General features: G+C 36.5%; 1 protein-coding gene and 1 pseudogene across 1 annotated transcript in view; one reads left to right on the top strand and one right to left on the bottom strand.

The window, feature by feature from the left end:
• LOC148947530 (uncharacterized) overlaps window positions 1–27,568 on the bottom strand; it is a 63,902-nt gene that overhangs the window by 7,484 nt on the left and 28,850 nt on the right. Inside the window, exons 2-3 of the mRNA XM_089096134.1 lie at window positions 6,970–9,691; window positions 5,106–5,286 (exon numbers count right to left, since the gene is read on the bottom strand). Of these exons, the coding sequence (XP_088952260.1) occupies window positions 5,106–5,286; window positions 6,970–9,691 (2,903 nt within the window). The remainder of the gene's footprint in view (window positions 1–5,105; window positions 5,287–6,969; window positions 9,692–27,568) is intronic.
• On the top strand, window positions 495–1,833 carry LOC148947531 (uncharacterized; annotated as a pseudogene).

Genomic DNA, 27,568 nt, shown 5'->3' with positions numbered 1-27,568 from the left:
AATACACGAAAACCAAAACCACCAGGAGTAATGCCAGTGAATATTAATGTAAGCAACGACCTGCCTGACCTTGGACTGTGATTTTGGATATGCTTGTGTGATTTGTCGTGGCGATGGCAAATTATCGGTATATATATTTGCCGGTACTGAACTTTGTTGAAATATGCCTAAGGCATTCGGATATTACGAAAGATTCAGTAATCAGCACTGGAGTCAAGTTCTATACTCGTGAACAAATTCGTGAAGCGCATGACGAGTTGAATAATATTGTGGATGCATACAATGAAAATCTGTTGAAAGATAGAAGAAGGTCCCAAATTTGCCGTGATGTGCTGTTCAGCGACATGTATGACACGGTGAAAACTCTACGGAAGAATAGTGAGTTTAATGTCAGGTTCACGATTTGGAAAATTTCTGAAATACCCCGTATCCCACAGGATGTGATCACATCCATGACGATCCGCGTAAACGAGCGTGTCGAAAAGCTAGAAACAATGATTGATCAATGCAAAGCTGCTCTACCCCAGCCTTCTGACGGGCCCCCGCTCCCAGCACCTGAAAAACCGCTCAATCGGGTGTTCATTAGTGGTCTAGCCCCTGAAAAGACTGAGTCTTGTTCAAATCAGAAACGGTTTATCGAGGAGTTTATAACCTCTGAGCATGTGCAGAAGATTCAGCAGAAAAAGTCTGGCTTAGTGGCTTATATCAGAACGGACTCTGCTGCCCAAGCCCTAAGCGAGTCGTTATCTAAGATATCTGATTTTAAAGTGAAATACCAGAAAGAAAATTTCATGGCTGTTGCAAAATTCGTTCCATCGGGTACTACCCCAGAAGAGATAATTGCCGGTAACCCCAATGTCACAGAAGCTAAAAATATGGGAATTCACATACAGTTCGACTTGCGTTTGCTGATGCATCATCACGCAACAGGGCTATACGGCAAGGTATCTATGTTGAGTACACCCATCTCAAAGTAACGGCGTTTAAAGAAATCCTTAAAAGGTGCTTCAAGTGTCAGTCGTTCGAACACTTGGCTCGAGAATGCAGCAACCAACCTAGCTGCCCCCGCTGTGCAGGCCCCCATCAATCGACAAGAGAAGCCGCGTGTCAATCGAACAGTGTTAAGTGTGCCCTCTGCCCCAACAGAAAGAACGAGCACCCAAGCTATAGACTGTTCTGTCCAGCTGTAAGAAAAGCTATGAACAAAGTGCCTAAGCTTCGAAAATGAACAAGCTAAAGGTCTTTTGCCAAAATATCTACGGTCATAACGCTGGGAAAATAGACTATCTAATTGGAATTTGCTCCGATTATAATGTAATTTGTGTGCAGGAGCATCTGCTTACCATGGACAATTTTCCTCTGTTCCAGTCCTTCCCGCGCTAATCCGTTTTCATGCATGAAGCTAAACGACAATTTACGCGAGGAAGACCTAGCGGCGGTACCGCTGTTTTAGTGGACGACCAGATCCTCTGTAGGCTGTATAAGTCCTGCGACTATTACACTTCTGTGGAATTTTTTGGGCCGTCTAACTTTTTCCTCATCAATGTATATCTTCCAGCAAATCTGAATAACGATCGCTCTGAGAAACGCTATGCCGAAGCGTGTTGTCGTTCAAGCAGACTCCTGTGCGGAATCGGCAACAGACGTTTTCTAATCTGTCGAAATTTCCAGTGCAGCCCATATGTACCTGGTAAACTAACAGACATTCTTCTAGCAGCATTACCATACGGGGTATCTGTTTGTGACAAAGATAAGCAGTTTACCTATATACACAATAGTGGATCTACAAGTAACATTGACCACGTGGTAACAAACTTCCCAGATCCCCTGTAGGCTGTATAAGTCCTGTGACTATTACACTTCTGTGGAATTTGTTGGGCCGTCTAACTTTTTCCTCGTTAATGTATATCTTCCAACAAAACTGAATAAAAATCGTTCTGAGAAACGCTATGCCGAAGCGTGTTGTTGTTTAAGCAGACTCCTATGCGGAATCGGCAACAGACGTTTTCTAATCTGTGGAGATTTCGAGTGCAACCCATCTGTACCTGGTAACCTAACAGACATTCTTCTAGCAGCATTACCATACAGGGTATCTGTTTGAGACAAAGATCAGCAGTTTACCTATATACACAACAGTGGATCAACGAGTAACACTGACCACGTGGTAACAAACTTCCCACTAATGGAAAGGGTCGGTGTTGATTCCGACCATAACTGCAGTGATCATTTAGGTATATCCTTCTGTGCCCTATTTTGGTCGGCCACCACCAGAGCATCTAATACACACTTTACAAAAGCTGAGTGGAAAAAGATAGACACCGTGCTCTATCAATACACCTGGGACACAATCTTGAGTAGAATTAAAGCACCGTATCAGCTGTTACTGCACGGTGTAAGAGACCCAGTCGCATTAAACTTCTACTGTGAGGAAATTGGCCACACCCTGAAAACCACGGAAAAGTTAGCCGTCCCTAACCGAAGGTCCGTCCTGGTTCTCAGAAACCAGGGTGGGACAAGTGTCCTTTGGTAAAACAAGCGAAAAAAACGAGCAAAATTGTGGTACAATATTTGGAAAGAGTCCGACAAGCCCCGATCAGGGCTGATAATTCAGTTGTTTCGGAGCACGAAGAAAAATTATCTTAATCTAACTGAAAAATTAAAAAGTGAAGAAGCTGATAAATTTTCTAAACAGGCGGCAAAAGATCCAAATGTAATGTGGAAGCTCTACAAAAGATCTCAGACTAGTGCTAAAACGTGCTACTCTGATATTCTGTAGGATGAATGGGTGAAGATTTATTCTGCAGTGTTCGGTTCCAAAGACCCCAGCCTGGAGCAGGATTGTGACAAATGTTTAGATGAAAAAATCAAAACCCTATTAAAAGTGCGAAGTACCTTTTTTATATCGAAATCGGCTGTAGTGAAAATAGTGAGTAAGTTAAAATGCGGAAAAGCACCTGGTCTTGACGGGATATGTCCGGATAACCTACGGTACGGTACAGACCTATTGTTTGAACACGTCTCTCTCCTGCTCCAGATGTGTGTCGATACTGGGATGGTCCCTGATTCATTTTGCGCCGGAGTACTGTCATATATCCCTAAAAAGGGAAAAAACCCAAACCTGTGCACAGGATACAGACCAATATCCGTGTCTAGTGTTCTAAGTAAAGTCCTGGAGCTACTTCTGCTTCCAGAAATTTCGATAAAGTGTAGACTAGATTACCGACAGTTCGGGTTCCGCCGAAATCTGAGTTGTGCGTTTGTGCATAGATTGTTAAAGAAAGTTATCGATAAAGACCATAGACTGGGATCTTTTCTCCTCATGTGCAGTGTATATATTTCGGCTGCCTTTGACTCGGTTGTGCAGTCCCAGGTACTTCTAAAGTTACTTGAATGCGGGGTTAGTGCACATGTTGTAGCACTTCTGTCGTATTGGTATTAGAGGAGTTTTGTGAGTTAACCTGGCCGGGGGTATTCTGAGTAGACCGATAAGACTCTTCCGAGGTCTTCGACAAGAATCTGTTTTAAGCCCTATCCTGTTTAACACCCTGACATCTGGAATAACAAAAAATATTGCCGGAGGGTTTAGAATCAATCTGCAACCTTAGCCTGCTTTTGTATGCCGATGACCTGCTAATGCTAAGTTGCAATCTTGTTTCTCTTCAAGAGAATATTGACCGCCTGATTACTGGATATGAAAGTATTGGTTTACGAGTTAACGCATTTAAAGACTGAGTTTCTGGAATTTACTTCTTCGGCAAGAAAGCAACTATGCAGTGAAAATACATATGTAAAGGTGGGACGAAAGAAAATTTTTCCGGGAAACTCTATGAAGTATCTAGGAATAACGGACGGTCAAGATATAAGAAGTTCACGTTTTTATTGATAATAGATAAAATATCCAAAAGTATTCGATCAAGTTACGGCAAACTTGTCTCTTTGAAGTTTAGCCTGAACAGGAAGATTCTTGCAAAGTTTTATGCAGCAGTTGCTCTCCCTCACCTGCTCTATGTATCGCCATTGTGGGATTGATTCACCCAAACTGATAGACTAAAACTCCGGTCAATCTATTGCAAGTATCTAAAGTTTTTACTCAGATATCCGCTCCGTGAAAGAAACACATTCATCCTGCGTTCCCAAAATATGGTTGACCCGACTGACATTATGCCATCCTCCGAATGAAACGCCGAAAAAAGAGCAATGGAAACTTTGTGCGAATTTCTACCCCTACACCTTATCTACGAGTGCGAATGAAAAAGTTGTTGTTTGAGTTTATTCTTTGGTGTTGAAGTGTTTTTGTTTTTCTTTTCTCCTTTTCATTACTCCGCTTTCCTTTTTTGTTTGTATGAGCGGGCACAAATAAATTATTGTTATTATTATTGTTTAATTTTAGCAAGAATAAAACTTTTTCCGTCGATCGATTTAAGCTTGAATTTGTGCAATTGAGAGGGGAGGGGCACGTTGCCCTGATTATTTGCTTGTAATGCCAGAAAGATAAAAAAAGGGCAAATCAATTTAGCAATCAGGGAAGAATTTTTTTTCAAAAAAAAAACCTCTTTCAAACCTTAGCCACCCAGCAGGTCTTCTCCTGCGTAAAACTGCTGTAGGTACAATTATGGTGCATGAAGTGTAATGGTTAGCGGTTTAATTTAAATATGTTTTGAAGGGGAAAAGACAGAAAAAAAAGTAAAAATAAGCCGAAATAATATTAAAATTACCACCCCCGCTGATATATCACTAAATTACCTGATTTTGTGAGCTATTTTAGGTGACATTTTTACTGATTTAGCGCATTTCACTAAGTTTTTGGATAAAGCACAATACCCTAGATACGAAAAAAATGTTTCTCATTCAATGAGTTGTTAAAAGCAAATATCGGTTTTGATACTTCCTGGTGACGAACCTAGTTAGCATTTTTCTGTAATTGGTAGAAAAACTACCGAAAATTATTTTTAAACCATATACATAATAACTAATAATAACGTGTTATTTATAACATACGTTATAATAAAAATATTAATAACATAATAATAATTACATATGTTATAATAACATATATTATTACTAATAATAATAACTGAAAAAAAGTTTCTAAGGAAATATCTTACTAGTTCGAAAATCAATCCGTAAGACTATATTTTGTTTAAGTGGAACAGATTCAGTTTCCAATTTGTCAACAGGAATGTCCAGGTAATCCCCTTCAACATAAATAGAGCTGTATCTTGAATCTCCAATTCCTCTGAAAATAGTAACGTGGTTGATACGAAGCCCCAATTGTGATTGTAGAGCCTAAAAGGTAAGATTGGAATATGTAAGAGAAACGTAAATTGAAAAGGATATAAGAATTGTCCTAAACACAGACAAAAGGTGTAAGATACAGACGTTCAACTGAGCAATTTTTTGGTAACCAATGAATTTGATGCTTGTGCTCTTATGTCTTCGTTTTTTTTTCAAAAATATTTTCATGATTTTTGCCTGTTAAAAGCAAACTCAGAACACTTACCACTACTACTACTAATAACTTACTGCAGCACCGGAGGCCTGTGACCAACACAGCCATGTAAGCTCTTGTTTTCGACTTTGCCGGATTCATACGGAAATCCAGAATGTATGGACTTAATTGGATTTTAAGGATGTATGGGCATCCGAATTTATTAGGTTAGTTTTCCAAATTTAGCTCTAATTACAGAAAAACTTCGAGGCTTGGGGATATATAAGTTAACCGTAGTAAATTACCCCTGACAAGCCTTATAGTGGAGCTGCATTTATTTTCACGATATCTTGTGATGTCAGAACTTCTTAAGATGTTTGAAATAGATATTTAAAAAGGTGCCCATCAAATTTCGTCTGTTTTGAATACACGGAATAGAAATTAGCTGGAAAGTGGTCAGTGTGGCTGTTGTATCCGTAGGTCCCAACTACTACTAAGTGGGCCTGCCGCTACATAAATCCACTAATCTTTACGCTGAAACGAACTGGAGCTTATGCTATATGAAGAATGTGATTAACACCTAGGATAGAATATCTATTTCTAAAGCACAGTTATGTAAAAGCTAAACTTGGCTTAAAGAAGATTGAGGGTGTGGCAGCTCCTCCACATGTTTGCCAAAATGTTTTTTTTAAAATAAAAGTTAAATTACTTGTTTTCTGGCAATTTTTTTTTTTTTTACTGTTCTTATAAACTGGGTGCACACATCCCATGAGCCATCAATGACCTTTGTTGCAATAAAAGATAAACGTTAAAGAATTTGGGCGGAAATTGGGCAATTTTTGTTAAAAAATTCAAAGAAATATTGTACGTTTTTTACCACTTTTATTGGGTACGCTTTGAAAAAAGGGATTAATCTGCCAATATAATTAACCCAGGCAGTCCAAAAAACATTTCAAAATGACGAATCCAGTAATATAATACTGGTAATTATGTTTTTTTTTTACCTTTGCTGGTTAAATATACTGAGATTATTCATACTGGTTTGGCTTTATTGTCTGACGATTTCCTGGACATCAGTTATGTTATTTTTTTCAAAAAATCATAAGCAAACAGCCAGATAGGGAAAACAGCTAGAAGTCATACTGGCATAACTACTGCCATTGTGATCCATCATAATATATCCGTTGTGTTTTCTGTTCGGTTGAGCAATATTAATATATATATATATATATATATATATATATATATATATATATATATATATATATATATATATATATATATATATAAAAATATATATATATATATATATATATATATATATATATATATATATATATATATATATATATATATATATATATATATATATATATATATATATATATATATATATATATATATATATATATATATATATATATATATATATATATCATTTTCCATATAAAGTAGGGGATTCCAAGTGAGTTTGCTCAAATCCTTTTAGTACCTAGTACATTTTGATTCGGGAACACGCATTGAAGATGTTAAATGCTTACCTTGGCTGGTGGTGATAAGGATTTGGCAACGTCTAATTCGTCGCCAGAAATGTGGGCATCAGTTTTTGGAGGCGATACCCTGTTTTGTTTGCCACTGGAAATCTTTCTTCTCGTTCGACTTGAAGACCGTGAAATTTCACTGTAAGAGCTATGACTTGTACTTAATAGTTCGTCGTTTGAATCAGCAACTGTTTCAGAGTCTGACGGATCAGTTACAAATTTTTTGGGTTTTGGGATTTTTGGTGATAATTCTTTGGTACTTGTTGACGGCTTGTATTCAATTTTAGGTTTTTTCAAATTACTTCGGCTTACAGAAGTTTCAGTCAGAGTTTCTGAATAGGAAACATCAGAATCAGATATCATACTGCTTTCATCAATACTTTCTAGGTCATTTCTCGTTTTTCCTGGAGTTGCTACCTTAGAATCCCTTTTTTGTGTATTACTAACTAAACTTAATTCGCTGCTACTTGACTCGGAATACGATGTATCCCATTTCGATACCAAGCTCTTTCTTTGTTGTAAAGACCTTTCCCTTTTCTTGCCGCCAAACTTAAGCTCGCTACTTTTAGACTCATTTTGGACGCCACTATTGATGTCACTATGGACGTCACTATTGACGTCACTAAGCTCATATCTTTGGTCAATTATTGACTCTGAGCTGGATATATCAGTTTCTGATGAAATTTTTAGAATATTATTCTTGGAAATTATATTTAATACTACTTTTTTTGACTTTGTTACATCAACGGAGCCTTCTTTCTTCTGATATTTTTCTTTCTTTAGGCTTGTTGAGCTACAACCCTGTTCAGACATTCTTGGAGCAAATTTGACTGATTCCACACTCGCATCACTTTCATCACTACTTTCATCCTCTTTAAAAATAATATGCTCTCTCCTTGGCAGAATCAAACTCTGTTTTTGGTTATTTTCGGTGGTCCCAGTTCTTGGTTTTGGAATTGGGGCTTGTTTTGGAGCTTTAAGTTTAGAAGCTTCGAGAACGTCTCTAAAGTTCTTTTCACCCAAAAGAGCTGCAACATTGCAGGTTTTTTCATACTGGGGGCTAGCGTCTTTTGAATTGTTGTGTGTAGTTTGGACAACACCTTCTTTTTGATTATTATAATCTAAGAACACTTTCTCAGGATCAGTCTGTACGAGTTGTTCGACCATAGATTTTCCATCTGCAGATAATTCTAGTTTGTTGACTTTTTCGATGAGAGGACAAAGTTCTTCTTTTATCCCCTTTAGAAGCTGATCATGTGATAAAGATTCTTTGCTTTTTCCATTTTTTTCAATCAAATTCCTTATATTTGAAAATTCTTTTAAAAGTTCTGTCTTCTCTTTTACTTGATCTTCAAGAACTTGTAAAATACCTCTGTAATGAGTAACTTCACTGTGCACTTCTTTTAATAAAGTTTCCTTTCCTTCAACCTCACATTGTAATTGATTAATTTTGCTGTTCAGTTCGAGAGAAGTTTCTTTGAGTTTTGCACTCAAAGCTGCAACTTCTTTCTGACATTCTTCTATCTCAGTGTCTTTGGCCTTTAAAGTATCTTCATAAATAGATAAAGCTATTCTTAACTCATTTAATTTTTCTTCAACTTCCAACTTATTTTTCTGCTCTTCTTGACTCTTTTGCAACAAATCTTCATATCTCTTCTTTTCAGATTTCAGCTCCTCCTCCATGGTTTTCAAAATTTCGCTGGTTTTCTTTTCTGTTTCATTGTCTTTCCTCTCTGTTTTCTGTTCTGGACAATTATTCGTCAGTTCATTATTAATGTTTCTTAATACAAGCAGCTCTTCCGTCAAGTCACGAACTGTGTCATTCAGTTCTCTTATGCGCTGCTGAAGTGAACTGCAATTATCACTTTGTAACTTTAGAGTTCTGCACTTCTTTTCTTCTGCAGAAAGCTTTCCTAGCAAAATGTTATTTTCAGTGGTTAGCTGGTCCATTGTCTTCTCGTACGCTTCAATTTTTTGTTGATACTCCTTGATTTGGAGCTCTAGTTCTTGACTATAAGCTGCTTTTTGTCTAAGTTCACGTTTGAGGCGCTGCATTTCCACATTTTCCATTGCATGATGTCTTGATTCAGCCAACTTTGATGTTCTTGTTTGGAAGAGCTCCTCCTGGAATTCCGCTTCTCTTTCACGGGTTCTTGCTTGGAGATTTTCAACAGCTTGCTCATATGCAACATTCTTCTCTCTCAATGACGTTATTGTTTCATGGAGTCGTCGGTTTTCTGAATGAACCTCATCTAGGAGACGAATAAACTTTTCTGGCATTCCTATTTCACTTATTTTAGATGTATTCACATCTGAGCATATGGCTTGCACTTCCCCGGGACTTTGGAAGAAATTCAAATTTTGTGACATCCAAGCTGATGGTGGTGGTGATGCTTGATATCCATTGCGCATAGTTTGAGAGCCAGATGTCCATAAAGTCTGCGTTGTAGAATTCGGCCTCCGTCTTCCTCTATTCATCCCACTGTTGACTCTTGGAGTGACCCACGAATAAGAGCGATTAATCTTAGGTCGTCGATTCGCCACAGCTGCCTGGCTTTGTGCTACATGTAGTCTATTCTGTAACTGATTGCAATTCAGACGGAGCTTCACAAGGTCATTTTCCCTTTCATCTAGTTTCTGACGAAGTTCCAGTGTCGAAAGACTTAATGAAGGATCATCTCGCTTAAAATCTTTTAGGATCCAAGCAAATTTTGCAGTCAATCTAAAATAAATGTGAGTATTATTTTAGGCTTTAAGGAATGAGATAAAACTGTTAAAATGTGACAAAAAGTTTTATTGTCACTTTTTGCAATAAGTTTTTTTTACAATCGAAACAAAACTTTCAGAAGTCGACGTAAGTCAAAATTTAATGTTTTTTTTTTCTCCCGAATGTTTTTTTTAGATTTGAGTCGTGTTGTAACAAAATTTTCAAAGCATAAGAAGTAAAAGGATTGGATTAAGGAGCTTGAGTACGCTCATAGTAATTTCAGCATTTTTGTTTAGTATATTCCAGTTTGTTTTAGGAAAAAATACTTTTGGGGCTTAAATTCATATAGGCTATTATCTTTAATTAATTAAAAAAAAAATCCGATGAAAATGAAGATTTTTGCAGTTTATGCAACACATATCTGCAATAGTGGTTCAAATAAACTGACTCGTAATATTTTCCTAAATTTGTACAATTCTGAAAAAAAAATTTACTGAAAACGCATCAACGCAACAAACACGATTAGGAGCAAATAAGTCCTAAAGTACCCTGAAGAAATTAAGAGCCTAATTTATATGGCTCTCAATAGTCTTTCACCGGCCGTGACATCAGCATATTTAGCATACAATTTTAATTCTCTCGAAACCATGGGTAAGATACGTTTTCCTCAAAGCCTTAGTTTTTCAGAATTTTTAAATTTTTGTGAAAAATTACGAGTCAGTATGTTTGAACTGTTATCGCAGATACATGTTGCATAACTGCATAGCAGTAATCTGTTTTGTTGTATGTTTCATATTTGCTCTTTATATTGTTTTTTTTTTATTGATTGTTGTTCGGTTTAGGTTTTAGAAATAAAAACAATAAGTCTTACACAAACATTTTTGTTTCAAGGCGTTGGGACTAAAGCAACGTTAAAATTGAGCATTATGAATATTTTTTTACTTCCATATCCCTCTTAAGCTTTCCATGAAAGAATCGGGAATTTTGCCAGAGACAAAGGGGAATATTATCCTTGGTATCTTGAGAAGTTGAAAATAAAAAATACCGTTGTTTACAAAATATTGTCCTATGTGAAATATACAGAGATTGTAGAAAACTAAAGGACTTGGCAAATGTTTGATATTTAGTTATATTAATTAACTAAAATTTATGTCACTACTATTGCATTTTTCTCCTGCATTACTGCAAAAAAAATTAGAGCTTCTAAAAAAACATAATTTTTCTACTATGTTGAATAATATGAAAATTAAAAAAATGAAACTATTCTCGCTCCACAACAAAGGGCAAATCCAGGGGGTTAGAGAGTTTGAACCCCTCATCCCCCCGAAACGTTTGTCCGACTCGGAAAAACGTAACAAAAAGGCCTAAAAACAAATTTTTGATTTGTTTTTTAAGTTTTTTTTTATACTCCCCCCCCCCAATAAAATCCTGAATACTACCCGGTCCACAACCAAGCTTCCTAAAGAACCAAGGACACCAGAAATGAAATCGTATCCTTTAAATTGGTTAAGTGGAGACTTTCACAGCAATATTAGTCTTAGAAAATTTGGAAGACCCGTTAACTCAATTTTCATTGAAAAAGACCTCCTTATGCAGATATACAGTTTTAGGTTTAGTGGGCGCCAAGTTTGAAAATAAGAAACATTTGTGAAAAATCAGCCAAAAATGAGCGAAAAAATTATATCGTAATGGAGGTCTTAAAATTGTAATTTTCCTCATTGTTACAGAAAATGAGGGACATTGCATAAATCTTAGTTAAGCATTAATCTGGGCATTATTAAAATTATTCAAATTTAAAAGCTTCAAATTATTAGTTGAGTGACTTAGCAGAAAATAATATCTTTTAAAGATATTCTAAAAATATCTTTTTAGAAAACCCAACTAGTACGTCCTATTCTTTTATATTTATCCCTTTTGTCGACTATTGACATATCAATAGAATTCTTATCTTCTGCTGACTCAAACGACATCACTTTTATTACTTAATTTTCACATATTCCCACTAGCCGATATTTTTTCAATACCCCTAGTGAAGGTAACGGTTGTACCACCCCACCCTGTTGATCGTTGTATTGCTCGGTGATCACATGCCGATAACTTCAGTCGTAACACCGTTTGGTTGGGCTTGTTTGTAAATTAAATATAAAAATAGTTGTCTCACCTAAAAGTAAGGAGCAGCATTAAAATTTAAAATGAACAAAAATTATTTAGTATATGAGGGGGGTTTACCCCTTGAACCACTATTGTGTTTGAGCAGTGTTTCTTAAGACTGCTCAATTGCAAAATATGCAAATCAAGCTTGAAACGAACAAAAATCACCACAAACAAGAGTTTGGGTATCGCCTCCTTCTCTCACTGTAACAGCAGGGTTGCCACCGGTGACACTTTTGTGTCACTTTTGGTACTTTTTTTTAAAGTGGCACTTTTTGGGAAACATGACATTATTGTGACACTTTTTAGTAAAAGTGGTATTTTTTTCCATGTTGCACTTTTTAACCAAAATAAATTTAAAAAAAAAGAAGAAAAACTGTCAATGTAGAAGAAACAATACTCTTTTCTGTTTCATTTTTCCATCTCTCTGTTTTCAGATTCAGAGACACACTATTGCTATGTTTATGCTTCTTCATATTAATCGCAAGTTTTATGTTTCATCACCATCACATTGATCATAAATTACATCAATTTTGGAAACCTGCTGAATAGTCACCACAAAACAAGGATTGGACGCACTTAGTCTTTTTAGCTATTTCGTGGTCACGAAGTTTTGAATGTAATAAGTGATAATTTCCTTAAATTTTGTCCCCCATGTACCTCACACGAAGGATATCCTACAGTTTTTGCTAAGTAACTTATTTGAAAGAATCACTGTCTGATCGACTATTAGTTGTATCAAACAGTTCGTGGTAACGAACTGTAAGTAAGGAGTGACTTGGCTCAATAGTAACCGAAACTCTAAAAAATGGAATTTTGATGCCAGTAGATTCATCAAAAGAATTGTATTTTTATGCTGATTTCAAATATATAATTTTCATCAAGTTTAGTTTTACACATTAAAAGTTACGAGCCTACAAAAATTTGCCTTGAGAGAGAGAGAGAGAGAGAGAGAGAGAGAGATGAGGTGATGTGACTTTTATTTTCAACTAATAATTACATCATACTTAACTGGCACTTACCACATTTTTTTGAATAACATTATGAAAAAACGTAGAAATGGTAAGAACGTATTACGTTTTATTAAGCCACTATTGTGGCTTGATCAGCGTCACACAATCTTTTATCATAAACCAAACTCATTTACTCTTCCTACTCTTTTCATACCATTCAATACAATATAACTCTCCCGAATAAAAAAAAAAAAAAAAAATAAAAAAAAAAAAAAAATTAAATTCCCACCCAACTAAAACTTTTTTAATCTAATTTTAAACTCAAACTGGTTTTCTGACTCCCTAATGCTCTCCGGGAAACCATTCCACAAATTAACTGCATAATTTCTAATTGCAAAACTAGATCGACTCGTACTCCTTACTTCTGAGACTAAGCTTCCACGATCTCTAGTCCTGTGATGCTGATAATCAGGATTAAACATAAAAAAATCTCTAAAATATTCTAGAGATAATATATTAAGCACTTGGTAAGTAAACACTCCCGCCTGATGGTCCCTGATCAGATGAACATTTAAAATTCTAAAACTGATAAAACATTCACGCGTGTGCTCATACTGAACAAACTCAGCCAGTACTTGAAGTGCCTTATTCTGAAGAATCACCAGTCTTTTAATATTTGAAAAAAAATTAGATGCATAAATACAGGAACCATAAACAATAAAAGGATGAAAAACAGTATGATATATTAAAACAGTACGAAACATACATTTCATACTGTTTAGTATACAAACATACTAAAACAGTATGATATATACATTTCTTAAAACAGTTAAAGGTAACACGTGTTTCAAACGCCGCATCACTCCGAGACCTCGTGCAAGTTTAGAAGAAATCATATTTATGTGTTTCTTCCAACTAAAATTACTATCAACATAAAATCCTAAATAAAATCCCCAAAAAGGGGAATCTCCCCTAAAAGTGGTAGAAATCTAATAAAAATCAAACCATCAGATTCAGCGTATTAGAAAACCCAACTGAAAAGGTTTCAAGCTCCTATCTGAAAAAAATGTGGAATTTTGAACTTTTTGCCAGAAGAAAGATCACGTTATTTGTTTTTTTTTCCCAGATGTGGTCGTATCGATGTCGTCCTAGAATATCGTGAGAGGGCTTGTTCAAACGAAAATTAAAAGTTCTAGTGACCTTTCTAAGTAACCAAAAAAATTAGAGGGCAACTAGGCTCATTTTTTCCAAAAAGTTGGCCCGATCAAAACTTTGAGATAGCCATTTTGTTCAACATAGTCGAAAATCTAATAAATTTGACTTTGAGGATGACTTAATGCCCCAAAGTCCCTGGAGGAAGGACTACAAGTTATGAACTTTGCCCATTGTTTACATATTACATATAGTATTGGTTATTGGGAAGTATACAGACGTTTTCAGCAGGATTTTTTCTGGTGGGAGGGGGTCGGAGGAGTGTGTTACGTGGGAAGATCATTCCGTGGAGGGTGTTTTCATGGGAGAAGGGACATTTCTATGACGGGGGTGCCGGATTTCCCAGCATGATTTAAAAAACGATCAAAAATTAAATAAAAAAAACAAGTTATTTCAACTGAAAGTAATGAGTAACATTAAAACTTAAAACAAACAGAAATTATTACGTATATGAGGGGGTTCGCCCCCTAGTCAATACCTCGCTCTTTACGCTAAAGTTTTTTTAGTACTTCCAAAAGAGCTATCTATTTAGTTAAATGGCCTTTGTGATTCAGGAGTCATTCTTAAAGAATTGAAACAAAATTCGAACTTTGGTGTAAAGAGCGAGCTATTGAATAGGAGACGAACCCCCTCATATACTTAATAATTTCCGTTTGTTTTATGTTTTAATACTGCTCCTTACTATCTGTTTAAAAAATATGTTTTTTTATATTTAATTTATCATAGGGTCATCAATAGTTGCGATCCATGTTCGCGGCATTCTGTTCAGTATTTACAGAGGAAAGTTTCAAGTACCCAAACGTACTGTAATAATCCAGATAGTCCATTGTGTGGAAAAACTGGATGAACAACTCTCAATGCAGAAGAGTATTGCTGCCCCTTTTTTCCGTTTTCTCAAAAGAAAAAAAAAACTCGGACGGCTTCTTCTCTTTTCTTTCCTGTTTCGCGCTATGAGCAAAGACTACTTAGAACAAAACGGAGAAACAAGTACTCTGTGGGACGAATTCCCATTTTATACAGTAAGCACCATTTGCGCTTTAGCGGATTTTTTGGGGAGATCTGGAAAGTTGAAAAGAATGGAAGTGCTGTGCAAAGAAAAGAATCAGCACGGTCTAAGTAAAATCAATATTAGTATTTCGTAGTTTATGGATGGCATTAGAGTGGACTTTTGATGTTTAAAATTAAAAGATGTGGAAAACTGCGCGGAGGTGATCCCATGCGGATTGGCCAATATTTTCAATTTGAAAAGCTTGTTGGATCAGCGTGAGCGATGCGAATCATCGCGAGTGGCAAATTTTCGGGAAATGACACTTTTTATACGAAATTGACACTATTTTGCCACCCAAAGTGGGGCCATAAAAACTGCTGAGTGGCAACCTTGTGTAACAGTCTAAAACCTATTGCTTCAGTATTGACCTAGCTCTCAAAGGGAATACACCTGTTTGAACTTTTGAATTGTTTGAACTTATTCTTTAACCTTGAATTAATTCAGTGATTACAAAAGATGTGAAATTGGAGTGTTTGCCAGATAACCTCATAGCAGTGGCAGTTTCTCCTTTTTAATACGGATAATTTGTTTTGGATAATTTGAATGCAGAAATTTGGGTTTTCGGAGTATGGTGGAAAAAACTGAGAGGCAACCACGTTCCACCGGGCCCCCTTCAATAAGGGTGTCTGACTCCGCATTACGTGGACCTGTCCGCTAAAGATAAGTCTATTTTTGTTTTATTGGATTTTTATTTTCATGATGGTACAGTTTCAGAAGGGAGATTTAGCGGTAGCTTGGTTCAAGGGATATCCCCTCTGGCCATTTTGGATTGTTAACATAACAAACCAAAAAGAGCCTACGCCAAAATGCATTGTTTTTTTCTACGGGTCCCATGACTTTCAGACTGTGGTGGAAGAGAATTTTTTTTCATATAGTGGAAATTACGCCGAAGCTTCGAAAAAAACCGCTAAGGGCATTAATCATGCTTTTCGTAAGTGTGAATATTCTCCGGATCTTTACTATCAATTCATAAGAAAAAAAACTGAAAGACGAGCGAGTACCGATTTAACTGCTTTGACCGAATCAACTTCATTCTAAAAGCAGCTTATTTTAGTCTAAGATAAAGGTAAAAAGCTTAAATTTGGGCTAGTAAAAGAAATCGAAAAAAAAGTTCGGAAAAAAGTGATTTCCGTGACAGGAGTAGCAGGCTCATCGCAACAAGCCGCTCTGAACCCTGAACTGATTGTTTCGGAAATATATGATTCAATCACTCTAGAATACAAAACAAAGTTTGAGAAAATAGAAAAACTGTTTTCATCTCTGGATAGCCAGATTCAGTCATTAGAGCTTCGGGTGGCTACTATTGAGGAAAAGCTGGATGATTACAAACAGGAGCGTTTACTTGATTTTTTTTTTAAGTTTTTTTGGAGCGAAGCAAGACCCCAGAAATGCCATGGGTACTACTGTTCTTTAAATATTGAAGAAAATGGGTGTAAATGTCCAGAAAGAACAGGTGTTGTCTGAAAATTGCTTTAGACTTTTGAATGCTGCCCGGAATATCCAGACACGTACGACTGTTGCGCCAGTTATTGTGAAATTTGTAACTAAAGATACGGCGTAAACTGTTTTCAGAGCGAAATAAAAGCTGGCGAAATCGGGCGTATTTGTCACGGAATATTTTGCAAAAATGAAAAAAGCGATTTTTGAAGGTGCAAGAGAGAGATGGTGTAAGAAACGTGTGGTCTGATCGTGGCCGTGTTTACAAACGTGAGCAGGGTGATAGCCATCCAACATGATTCTGCTCACTTGTTGACACCCTTTAGCGTCTTAGAAAAAGTTGATTTTTTATGTTTTATTGTTTTTTGTTGTTTTATTGTTTGTTTTTTTCTCTTTTTTTTCGTTTTTTTGCTTTTTTGTTTTTTTTATTAGTAAGCTCTATTCTTGTTTTTTTTTTTGTTTTTTTTTTAAGAAAATAGAAATTAGTTATTTCTTTTAATTTTAATTTGTTTGACTGTAGTTAAGGTGAAATATCCTTCTTGGGTAAGCGACTGCTTCAATTTGAACATAACCCAATAGATTTTCTTAGCTTGATTAATAATTCCGTAGGTCAGTCTAATAAATCACCATCAAATCTCCATTTTTCAGTTAGTAGTAAGTATGTATCGGATTTTGATCGAGTATCCAAACGAGATGTTAGTTTCTCTGCGCTTCAGCTTAATGTAGAGGGCCTTTGTTCTTCATTTGATGAGTTGAAAAAAATAGTGCTTAGTGGCCAGCCTCATTTTATTGGCCTTTGTGAGACTTTCCTTGATTCAAAAAATGAATAACTATTGCATCTCTCTGGGCACAAGATGGAATGTTTAAATCGAAGTAGGATGGCAAGAGGTGGCCTTGCTGTTTATGTTTCGGAATGTCTTCCGTACTCTGTTAGACGTGACCTGTCAAGAAATGAAGAAAGAATTTTTGAATCCATATTTATTGAGATTAAATCTCAAGCTAAAACTTTGATTGTTGGCAATATATACCGGTCTCCTAGTGGGTCTGTTCCCTCTTTCCTTCAGGTTCTTGATGAGGTTTTGGAAATAATCCAACTTCATTCATGTGAACTTGTTGTTATGGGCGACTTCAACCTTAATTTGTTTGACCGGAGGTCATCCTCGTCCTTGCATTTTCTTTCAACAATGCTTGCTTGTGGAACATTACCTTCTGCATGCATTCCAACTCGCATTACTAACACTACTGCTTCTTTGCTTGATAATATTTTTTCATCATTGACTTAGCTGTAAAATTTTTGGTCTACAAGTAATATCTCAAACAATTTTTCTGTTTTTTCCAAATAGTATTTTTCCGATGCGTTGCCAAGGAGGAACCAAGGAGCTGGTTTTTCCTCTTTAAAATTTAATGATCAGGGTTTGCATCTTCTTGGCGGGTTCTTTGTGGAGTATTTCAGAAAATGAATCTGATACAGATTCTTTGTTTAATTCCTTTTATGATTCTTTCAAAGAAGTTACCTTGGATACATGTGTTGCGCCCCAGTCGAATCCAGGCATCGAAAAGAACAACCCCTTTGAATCCTTGGATGACTCTGGGACTCCTTAAAAGTTGGAGGGAGAACAATAATCTTTGGAAGGCTTACAGGTCCTCTAAGCCATCTTCTCGTGATTCTCAACTTCAACTTTTCAAAGCTTATAGAAGAGTTTACAATTCGCTTTGCCGAAAGGCTAAATCGTTATTTTATTACAGAAAATTCTCTGCGTGTGGTAAAGACATTAGGAAGACATAGCAAGTAATCAATTCTGTTATCAGACCATCTTCTCTGCCTCCTTCTGTCTCTTCAAGTATTGTGATGGAAAGCGAAAATGTAGAGGGTGAGCTAAAAGTTCAAGATGCGTTTACTTCCTAGTTTGCTAATATCGGCAAAACTACAGCCTCTTATGTAAGTCCTTCTTCTTCTCTACCTGACTTTAGGTCTTACCTTGGACCAACTTGTCCTAAATCAATGACATTGGAACCTGCCTCTGAAGCTGAAATAGCCAGAATTGTCAATGGTTTAAGGGGTTCTTCATCTTCTGGCGCAGACCGTGTTCCGACTAAGGTTGCAAAGTTCATTCTTCCTGTCATCATTTCTCCCCTCACGATCTTTCCTTTGAAAATGGTGTTTTCCCAAGTGCTTTAAAGCGTGCTCGCGTTATTATTATTTTTAAAGGTGGATCAAGAAATGATCCTTCAAATTATCGTCCCATATCCCTTTTATCAGTTTTTAGTAAAATATTTGAAAAAGCTATGTTTTCTCGACTTCTTAATTTTCTTAATTCTAGACACTTTTTTCATGATTTTCAGTTTAGTTTTAGGGTGAAGTACTCAACTGAGCATGCATTCGCAACTCTCTTGAATTATTTACATTCAGTCCTTGGCTCTGGTCTGATACATGCTAATATTTTTCTCGATTTACAAAAAATAATTAAATTATTACAACACAAGGACCTTCTTCGGAAACGGTCCCGTATTTGTAAAAGAGAGGATGCTTATTCTCGGTTTGTATCATAACTATCCGTTTAAGTTATCTCGGTTGGTCTACAACTTTCTATCTTGTCGGGGCTATAGGTTGGCGTTATACAAGGATCTGTTATTGGGACGATGCTCTTTTAATATATGTCAATGACCTTATTAATGCGGTTCAAAGTTTTAAAATCTACCATTTGATGTCGTCTTTGTCAACCAGCATCCGTCACTAATTGTGACAGTAGTTCGTCCTTACCGGATGCACTTATTGCTTTTGTTGATGACAGTACTATTGGCACAGCTGGTAGAACTGAGTCTGATCTTAGGTCAGAGATAAATGTCCTTTTTGAAAGTTATCCAATGGTTTGATGTAAATTATCTTGTCTTAAATGTCGGGAAGTCATTTTTTCTCATTTTCTTCAGCGTTTCAAAGGCTTGCTCTGACTTAAATGAAATAAACGTATCAAGAGGTTCTCTAAGTAGACCTAAGTGTCTTTACGTTCGATTCCTAGGCATCTTGCTTGACGAAAATCTTTCCTTCAAGCATCATATTGACCTGATTAAAATGAAAGTCTCCAGGAGTCTTGGAATCCTTAAAAAGCTCAAACACATATTTCCAGGGTCAATTCTTAGAATCTTGTTCTACAGCCTAGTTCAGTCTTATGTTTCATATTGTTCTGTTATTTGGATGTCAACCTTTCCCTTGTCTCTGTTACCACTTTCAAAATTTTAAGACAAAGCGTGGAATCTTATTAAGAAAAATACCCGATCGTTACATAAACCGTTCTTCAAATTGATCTTCCCCCCTTGTACGGCGTGTTACACCCTCCCCATTCAATGGTTGTACACTAATCGCCAGACTGCCATACGCGTATACACGTCTTCTGTTCCCTATTTGTGGACTGATCATGTCCGCACTTCCACCAATTTACAGATTCTTCGTACTCCATGAGTGAGGTCTGACTTCAACCCTCTGACAACTTGCAACAGGATTTGGAACACGCTCCCTGTGTCTGCACGAAGCTGCCACTCGTTTGGTATGTTCAAAAATTATGTCAGAGATTTTCTAGCTAGTAATTCAGTTTTTTTTCAGGTTTCCCTTGGAGTTGATGTCTCTGGACTGAGTTGGATATTTGTTTGAGTTGGTGAATTCATGTGTTATCCCCTTCCTAGCTTGCCATTCTGGGTATTATTAAGGTAAGTGACTGGATTTTTTTGGGGGGGGGGGGGGATTTTGTTTATTTATTTTTTTTGTGTTGGTAGTTTTTTCTCCCCTGTTCTTTCCCGGCCATGGAGCCTTATGGGGGAGATTTCGTTGATGTAGTTTTTTGTTTATGATTTTTATTATTAAATAAAGAACTCAACTCAAACTCATGGCGCTTTGCTGAAAACGAACTGTATTACAGGTATTTTCTCTTGTACTTAATAATGAAAATAAAAATTTTAATTACAGTAACATTTTGAACCGATGAGCTTTCAGCAATTAATATCATTATACATCAATTATTCGGTTTAATTTATTAGTTCTTTCTAAAATTGTTCAAGACCCCGAAAAGTGTCCCCTTCATTAACTGTAAAAATCTCATTGGCGCTTCACTGAAAACGAATTATATAAGAAGTATTTTCTTTTCCAGTTCTTACAGCATTGAAAATACAAATAAAATTACACTAAAATAAAATATTGAACTGATGAATCTTTAACAATTAATATCATTATATATAAAATATTCAGTTTGATTTTGTTTATACTTTTTCAGGATTGTTCATGACACATATAGTTTTCAGTAAAACGACAATGACGCAGTAGGTTTTAGACTTTTACAGTTAGAGAAGGAGGCGATACCCAAACTCTTGTTTGTAGTGATTTGTGTCCGTTTCAAGCTTTATTTGCACATTCAATTTAAGTTTCGCTCGTTTTATAATCTATTTATTCATTTACATTAGTATCTATTGTATGTTTGTTTGCATTGATTCCTCATTTAATTTCTGTTCGTTTTGAGTTTCATTTATGCTTCAATAGCAAAATTCTTTTTTCCGTTCTTGCATATTCTTGATTTGCATATTCAAGATAAGCTTGCATATAAGCTTGATTTGCATATTCAAGTTAAGCATTACTCGCTTTAAGATTTATTTGTTCGTTTATATTATTAATTGTTGTATATTGTTTTGGTATGATTGTTTATTTAATTTCTGTTTGTTTTGGGTTTCATTTATTCTTGAATAGCAATTTCTGGTCGTTTTGATTTTGAATTTTAACAAGTATTTGTATCTACTGATCATAAGTTTATAATTCCCTTTACTTTTTCTTTTAAAAAATTTTTTTTAGGAATTTTTTTTAATGATTTTTTTTTCGTTTTTGATTGCAAAAAGTTTAAAGTTTCAATACCTTATTTCAAATTCAAACTTTTTTTTCAAAATAAAATTTTCCTCAAAGCATCAAAACTAGTATATCAAATATATACAATATCAAAGTAAAAGAAAATGGGTTTGTGTCCACCTCGGAGTTTTTATTTTCTGATATTTGAACTTTTTTTTTAACAAAATGGCAATCTAAAAATTTTATCGGATGGGTTTTTGGAAAAATGGGCATGGGGGTGCTAATTGCCATTCGATCTCTTTTGACTCTTTAAAATTGAAACGGAACTTTCGATTTTCAATCAAATGAGCCCTCTCTGAAAGTTTATACGAGCATCCCTCCAATAAGCACCGTATATGCACCAAGGGCGTAAATTACAAGGCATATCCCCGTGCCCTCGGGGGTTTTGTTGAGCCCGGGGCTTTGATATATGATATTTGAAACCATTTTCAACAAAACGATGGCTTCGAGATTTTTATCAAATGAGTTTGGGGAAGAAAAAGGCTTGGAGGGGGGAGGGGTTATTTGTTCTCTAGCCTTTTCTGACCCTGAGAAGGGCAGTTTGAACTTATAGACTTCTATCAAACGAGCCGTTTTTAGTGTTTATGTGAGTTTCCCTTTTATAATAACCATATACAGCCCTAGGACACAACTTACAACGCCTGCCCCCCGGGTCCTGGGGGACTGTGACGACACCAGAGTTGTTTTTTTATCTGACCTTTGAACTATTTTAAAAAATGGCAAAAATTTGTATCGGATGGGTTTGCGGAAAAAGAGCGTAAGTGTGCGGCTAGTTGTCCTCCGATCTCTTATTACTCTTAAAAATTGAACTAGAATTTTCAATTTCCATTCAAATGAGCCCTCTCTTAAGTTTATACGAGCATCCCTTCAATACGAACACATTTCCCACCAGGGTATAACTTACAGTGCCTGCCCCTGCGCACTGGGGGGGGGGTCGTTTCGACCCCGGAGTTTTTGTTATCTGACCTTTGAACTATTTTTTAACAAAATGGCTATATCAGAATTTTTATCAGATGCATTTGGGAGAAATGAGGCATGGGGGGGATTGTTGCCCATGGACATCTTTTGACTCTTAAAGACTGAACTAGAACTTTTAATTTCCTATCAAATGAGCCCTCTCTGAAGTTTATACGAGTATCCCTTCCATAACAACTATATATGCCCGCCGGGCATAACTTACAACGCCTACCTCTGGCCCTCAAGAATTGTGTCGACACCGGAGTTATTGTTGTTTGATCTTTGAACCATTTCGAAAAAAATTACTCTCAAAGTTCTTATCGGATGTGTTTGAGGAAAATAGGGCGTGGACGGGGGGGGGGGGTAGTTGCCCTCCCATATCTTTCGACTCTTAAAAAGCGAAAGAGAACTTTCAATTTTCAGTCAAATGAGCTCTCTCCGAAGTTTATACGATCATCCCTTCCATAAGAACCATATATGCCCCAAGAGCATTACTTACAACGCCTGGCCCCGGACCCTAGGGGGTTGCGTCGACACAAGAATTTATCTTATCTGACCTTTGAGCTATTTCTAATGAAATGGCTATCTCGAAATTTTAATCGGATGGGTTTGGGGGAAAAGGATGTGTGGGGGGGGATAGTTGCCCTCGGATACCTTTTGACTCTTAAAAAGTGAACTAGAACTTTCAATTTCTAATCAAATGAGCCCTCTTTGAAGTTTATACGAGCATCCCTTCCATAAGTACCATTTACGCCCCCCAGGACAACACTCACAACGCCTACCCCTCGGGCCCTGGGGGGTTGTGTCGACAACGGAGTTTTTTATTTAAATTTTTAACAATTTAACAAAAAATGGCTATCTCAAAATTTGTAGCAGAGGGATTTTGGGAAAAAAGGGCGGGGGGGGGGGTGGGCTAGTTGCCTTTCTATGTCTTGACTCTAAAAATTGAACTAGAACTTTGAATTTCCAATCAAATGAGTCCTTTATGAAGTTTATACGAGCGTCCCTTTCATAAGAACCATACAGGCCTTCAGGGCATAACTTAGAACGCCTTTCCCTGGGCCCTGGGGGGTTGTATTGGCACCGGAGTGTTTGTTATCCGACCTTGAACTGTTTTTAACAAAATGTCTATATCAAAATTTTCATCAAATGGGTTTGGAAAAAGAAGCCGTGGGGGGGGGGGGGGTAGTTGCCCGTCTATCTCTTTTGATTCTCAAAAACTGAACAAGAACTTTCAATTTACAATCAAATGAGCCATATGAAGTTTTTACGAGCATCTTTTCCATAAGAACCATATATTCCCACAGGGTATAACTTAAAACGCCTGCCCTCGAACCCTGGGGGGCTGTGTCAACCTCAAAGTTTTTGTTATATGGTCTTTGAACTATTTTTTAAAACACGGCTATTTAAAAGTTCTTATCGGATGGTTTTGAGGGAAAAAAGGCGGGGAGGGGGGTGGGGCCAGGATCTCTCCGGTCTCTTTTGACTCTTAAAAAGTGAAAGAGAACTTTCAATTTCCAATCACATGAGCCCTCTCCGAAGTTTATACGATCGGCCCTTCCATAAGAACCATATATGCCCCCAGAGCATTACTTACAACGCCTGGCCCCGGACCCTGTGGGGTTGCGTCGACACAGGACTTTTTCTTATCTGACTTTTGAACTATTTCTAAAGAAATGAATATGTCAAAATTTGTATCGGATGGGTTTGGGCAAAAAAGGGTGTGTGGGGGGGATAGTTGCCCTCGGATATCTTTTGACTCTTAAGAAGTGAACTAGAACTTTCAATTTCCAATCAAATGAGGTCTCTTTTAAATTTATACGAGCATCCCTTTCATAAGAACCATAAACACCCCCCAGGACAATACTTACAACCCCTACCCCCCGGGACATGGGGGGGGGTGCCGACAACGGAACTTTTGTTATCTAATTTTTGAACAATTGAAAAATAATGGCTATCTCAATATTTTTAGTGGATGGGTTTGGGGAAAAAGGGCGTGGGGGGGCTAGTCGCCTTTCAATCTCTTGACTCTAAAAAAGTGAGCTAGAGCTTTGAATCTCCAATCAAATAAGCCCTCTATGAAGTTTATACGAGCATCCCTTTCATAAGAGTAGTAATCAAGGTTATACTTCTGTACCCTGTATAGGAATCTCCATGTTATTTGTGGCCTTTACGTTCCTTGGTGCCTTTCCAGAGCATGTACCTATGGATTTGGGGCCTTTACGTTCCTTCCTGTGCTAGTCTGGTATTGCGTAATATGTTATGAAGGACAAGTTTTTCTGATATAATTTACGTAGACTAGATTTCTATTTCATGATATACATGTCTTTTACGGTAAATCCCTATCAGAAAACCGGTGGGTCTTGTTTAGCTGTCAATATATATCAATTATTTTTTTTGTATATATTCAGGTTTCAAATTAGAGTTTTCTACAGTTTGAATAGTTCATTCATATTACCAGCAGCAATATTTTTGCAATCATTTACATTGATATGGAATATTCTAAGCGACTTCTGGTGAGTAAAATTTTCTCATCATTATAATAAAAAGATATCTATTTTTGTCTCGCCATTAAGTTAAGGAAGAATTTACTTACTTACGCTTTTTTTTTCACCGTGTTGTTAACTCTTTTAAAAAGCTTCCTTCTTTTAAATATTAAACAGTCCATGTATTTCAATTTTAGTAAATATTCAAAAAAGAGAGGCAGGTTCACTTTGATTTTGGCTCATTGTATATGAAAAATTAAAATAGAATTTGCATATTAGTTTCGGCAGATATGAAAGGTTGCCCCCTCTCCTCAATATCGTGATCTTTACACTAAAGTTCGAATTTTGCTCGAATCACAAAGGTTGGTTAATTAGAATAGATAGCTCTTTTGAAAGTGCTAAAAAAAACTTAAGCGTATAGGGTGAGGTATTGGCTAGAGGGCGAACCCTTTATATACTTAATAATTTTTAGTTTAGGCTATGTCCAGGAATATTTTTCTTCCTTTTTCTGTGATTTTAAGTATTTCGTAATTTAGGTATATAAGTCTTAAAAGCTTTGCATAAAAAAAAATATATAATTGTCAACTTTTTGTTTTTGATACTATGGAATTGAAGGCCTAACGCCCTCCGTTAATATTCTGAATAAGTAAGAATTGAGCGAGATAATTAAATTGTGTCTTTTTTTCCAATTTTGGGGGGTTTAGTACTGTGATATTCGTAATTTATATATATAAGTTTTAAAAGCTTTGCATGAAAAAAATATATAATTGTCAACTTTTCGTGTTTGATACTATGGAATTGAAGGCTCAATGCCCTCCGTTAATATTCTGAATTGAGCTAGCTAATTAAATTGCGTCATTTTTACAACTTTTGGGGGTTTGATATTGAAGGGGCAGTACCCTCCCGTAAGCTAAATAGTTTGAAAACTGAAAATGATTTTTATTTTAGAATGCCGTTGATCAACCATCGCAGCAAAAACGTGCAAAATTGAATGAAACTCAGGATACAACCGAGACAGGATTGATCAAATCATTGAATTCAATCAAGCCAAGTGCCAGCTCTATACAGACCACTATGCAACCTGGTAGAAAATTTAAGAGGGAATGGATGCTTTCATATAATACATCAGCCTCATCTGGTCAAGATCGGGAGGACACTCCTCTTCTGGCTTTGCCAGGGACTTCAGATGTACAAGTACAGTCAGAATTTGTGAATGTATATATTTTTTTTTCTTTCCATATTTTTGAAAATAAGGCAAATTTTCTCAAGCGCGTAACTTTTGATGAGTAAAACTTAAATTTGTTTCTAAACTATTCTATAATAATCCTATTTCATTTTCTTTCATTACCATTAACCAAATTAGCAGTATATAAAAGAGTGGTTATAACACAGAAGTAGCAATTAGCTTATCATACTTTTCTATAGATTTATAAAACCTTACCTGTAATTTCTCTTTTAAGCAAGATGTTTTCTAATGCAAAAAATCCATTTTTTAATTAAACAAACTCTATATAAACAAAAAACTACTATTTCACAGTTGACGGTTGAACAAACGTTCTTAAACTAAGATATGTTTTGCAGTTAGCTTTGCGTCTATTTAATCCTTTATCAAAATAACCCATCAGAAAATTTGAATGTTAATCTGACAGGTATAATTTGAATGTTAATCGCTCGTTACAAAGTGGGTTTCAAATAACCGGAAGTTTTTATCTTAGATGAAGAGATATTAACACAGGAAAAAGGATTCTTAATAATTTAAAATGTGACAACGCAGTGATGTCACACACACACACACACACACACACACACACACACACACACACACACACACACACACACACACACACACACACACACACACACACACACACACACACACACACACACACACACACACACACACACACACACACACACACACACAACACACACACACACACACACACACACACACACACACACACACACACACACACACACACACACACACACACACACACACACACACACACACACACACACACACACACACACACACACACACACACACACACACACACACACACACACACACACACACACACACACACACACACACACACACACACACACACACACACACACACACACACACACACACACACACACACACACACACACACACACATACATACATACATACACACATACACAGAGACAATCTAAATATTTGTTTTCCGATAAAAGAAAAAATAACTTCACATACATTTTTTAGATAAATATACAGGAACTCCCACCACCAACACAATTCGACGATAATCTCCATGTTGAATCAGAGGAATGGATTACAAAATTGTTAAGTGATTGGTTTGGTGATAATTGTAGTCGTAGTAGTAGTAGTATGCTTCTCAGTCCTGATACACTCGAGGGTTTGTTGAGTGAGTTTGGGTATTCCACACCAAGCTTTACCCCCACCATTGAGCAAAATAGTGCTGGACATGAAATCCCGTACCACCACCTGTCATGCCCGTTTTTATTTTTAGTATTCTTTTCAAGATAATGGGGATAGTTACATTAATGTACCAAGTATATTTACAGGGGGTATTGCTCAACCAGCTACCCCCAAATGGGCTGATCGTCTCAGTCCTGTTACACTCCAGGGTTTTGTTGAGTGACTTGGGGGATTTCACACCACGCAACATCCCCATCATTGAGCAAATTGGTGGAGGACATGAAACCCCCGTAACGCCCCCTGTCATGCCTGATTTTAATTTAGTTGACTCTGCC

This window comes from Artemia sp. Qi Xiang Cuo, chromosome 10 (assembly GCF_049724085.1).
Source record: "Artemia sp. Qi Xiang Cuo chromosome 10, ASM4972408v1, whole genome shotgun sequence".
NCBI lineage: Eukaryota > Metazoa > Arthropoda > Branchiopoda > Anostraca > Artemiidae > Artemia > Artemia sp. Qi Xiang Cuo.
The sequence above is the reverse complement of the archived record's forward strand: the minus strand, read 5'-3'. Positions and strand labels throughout refer to the sequence as shown.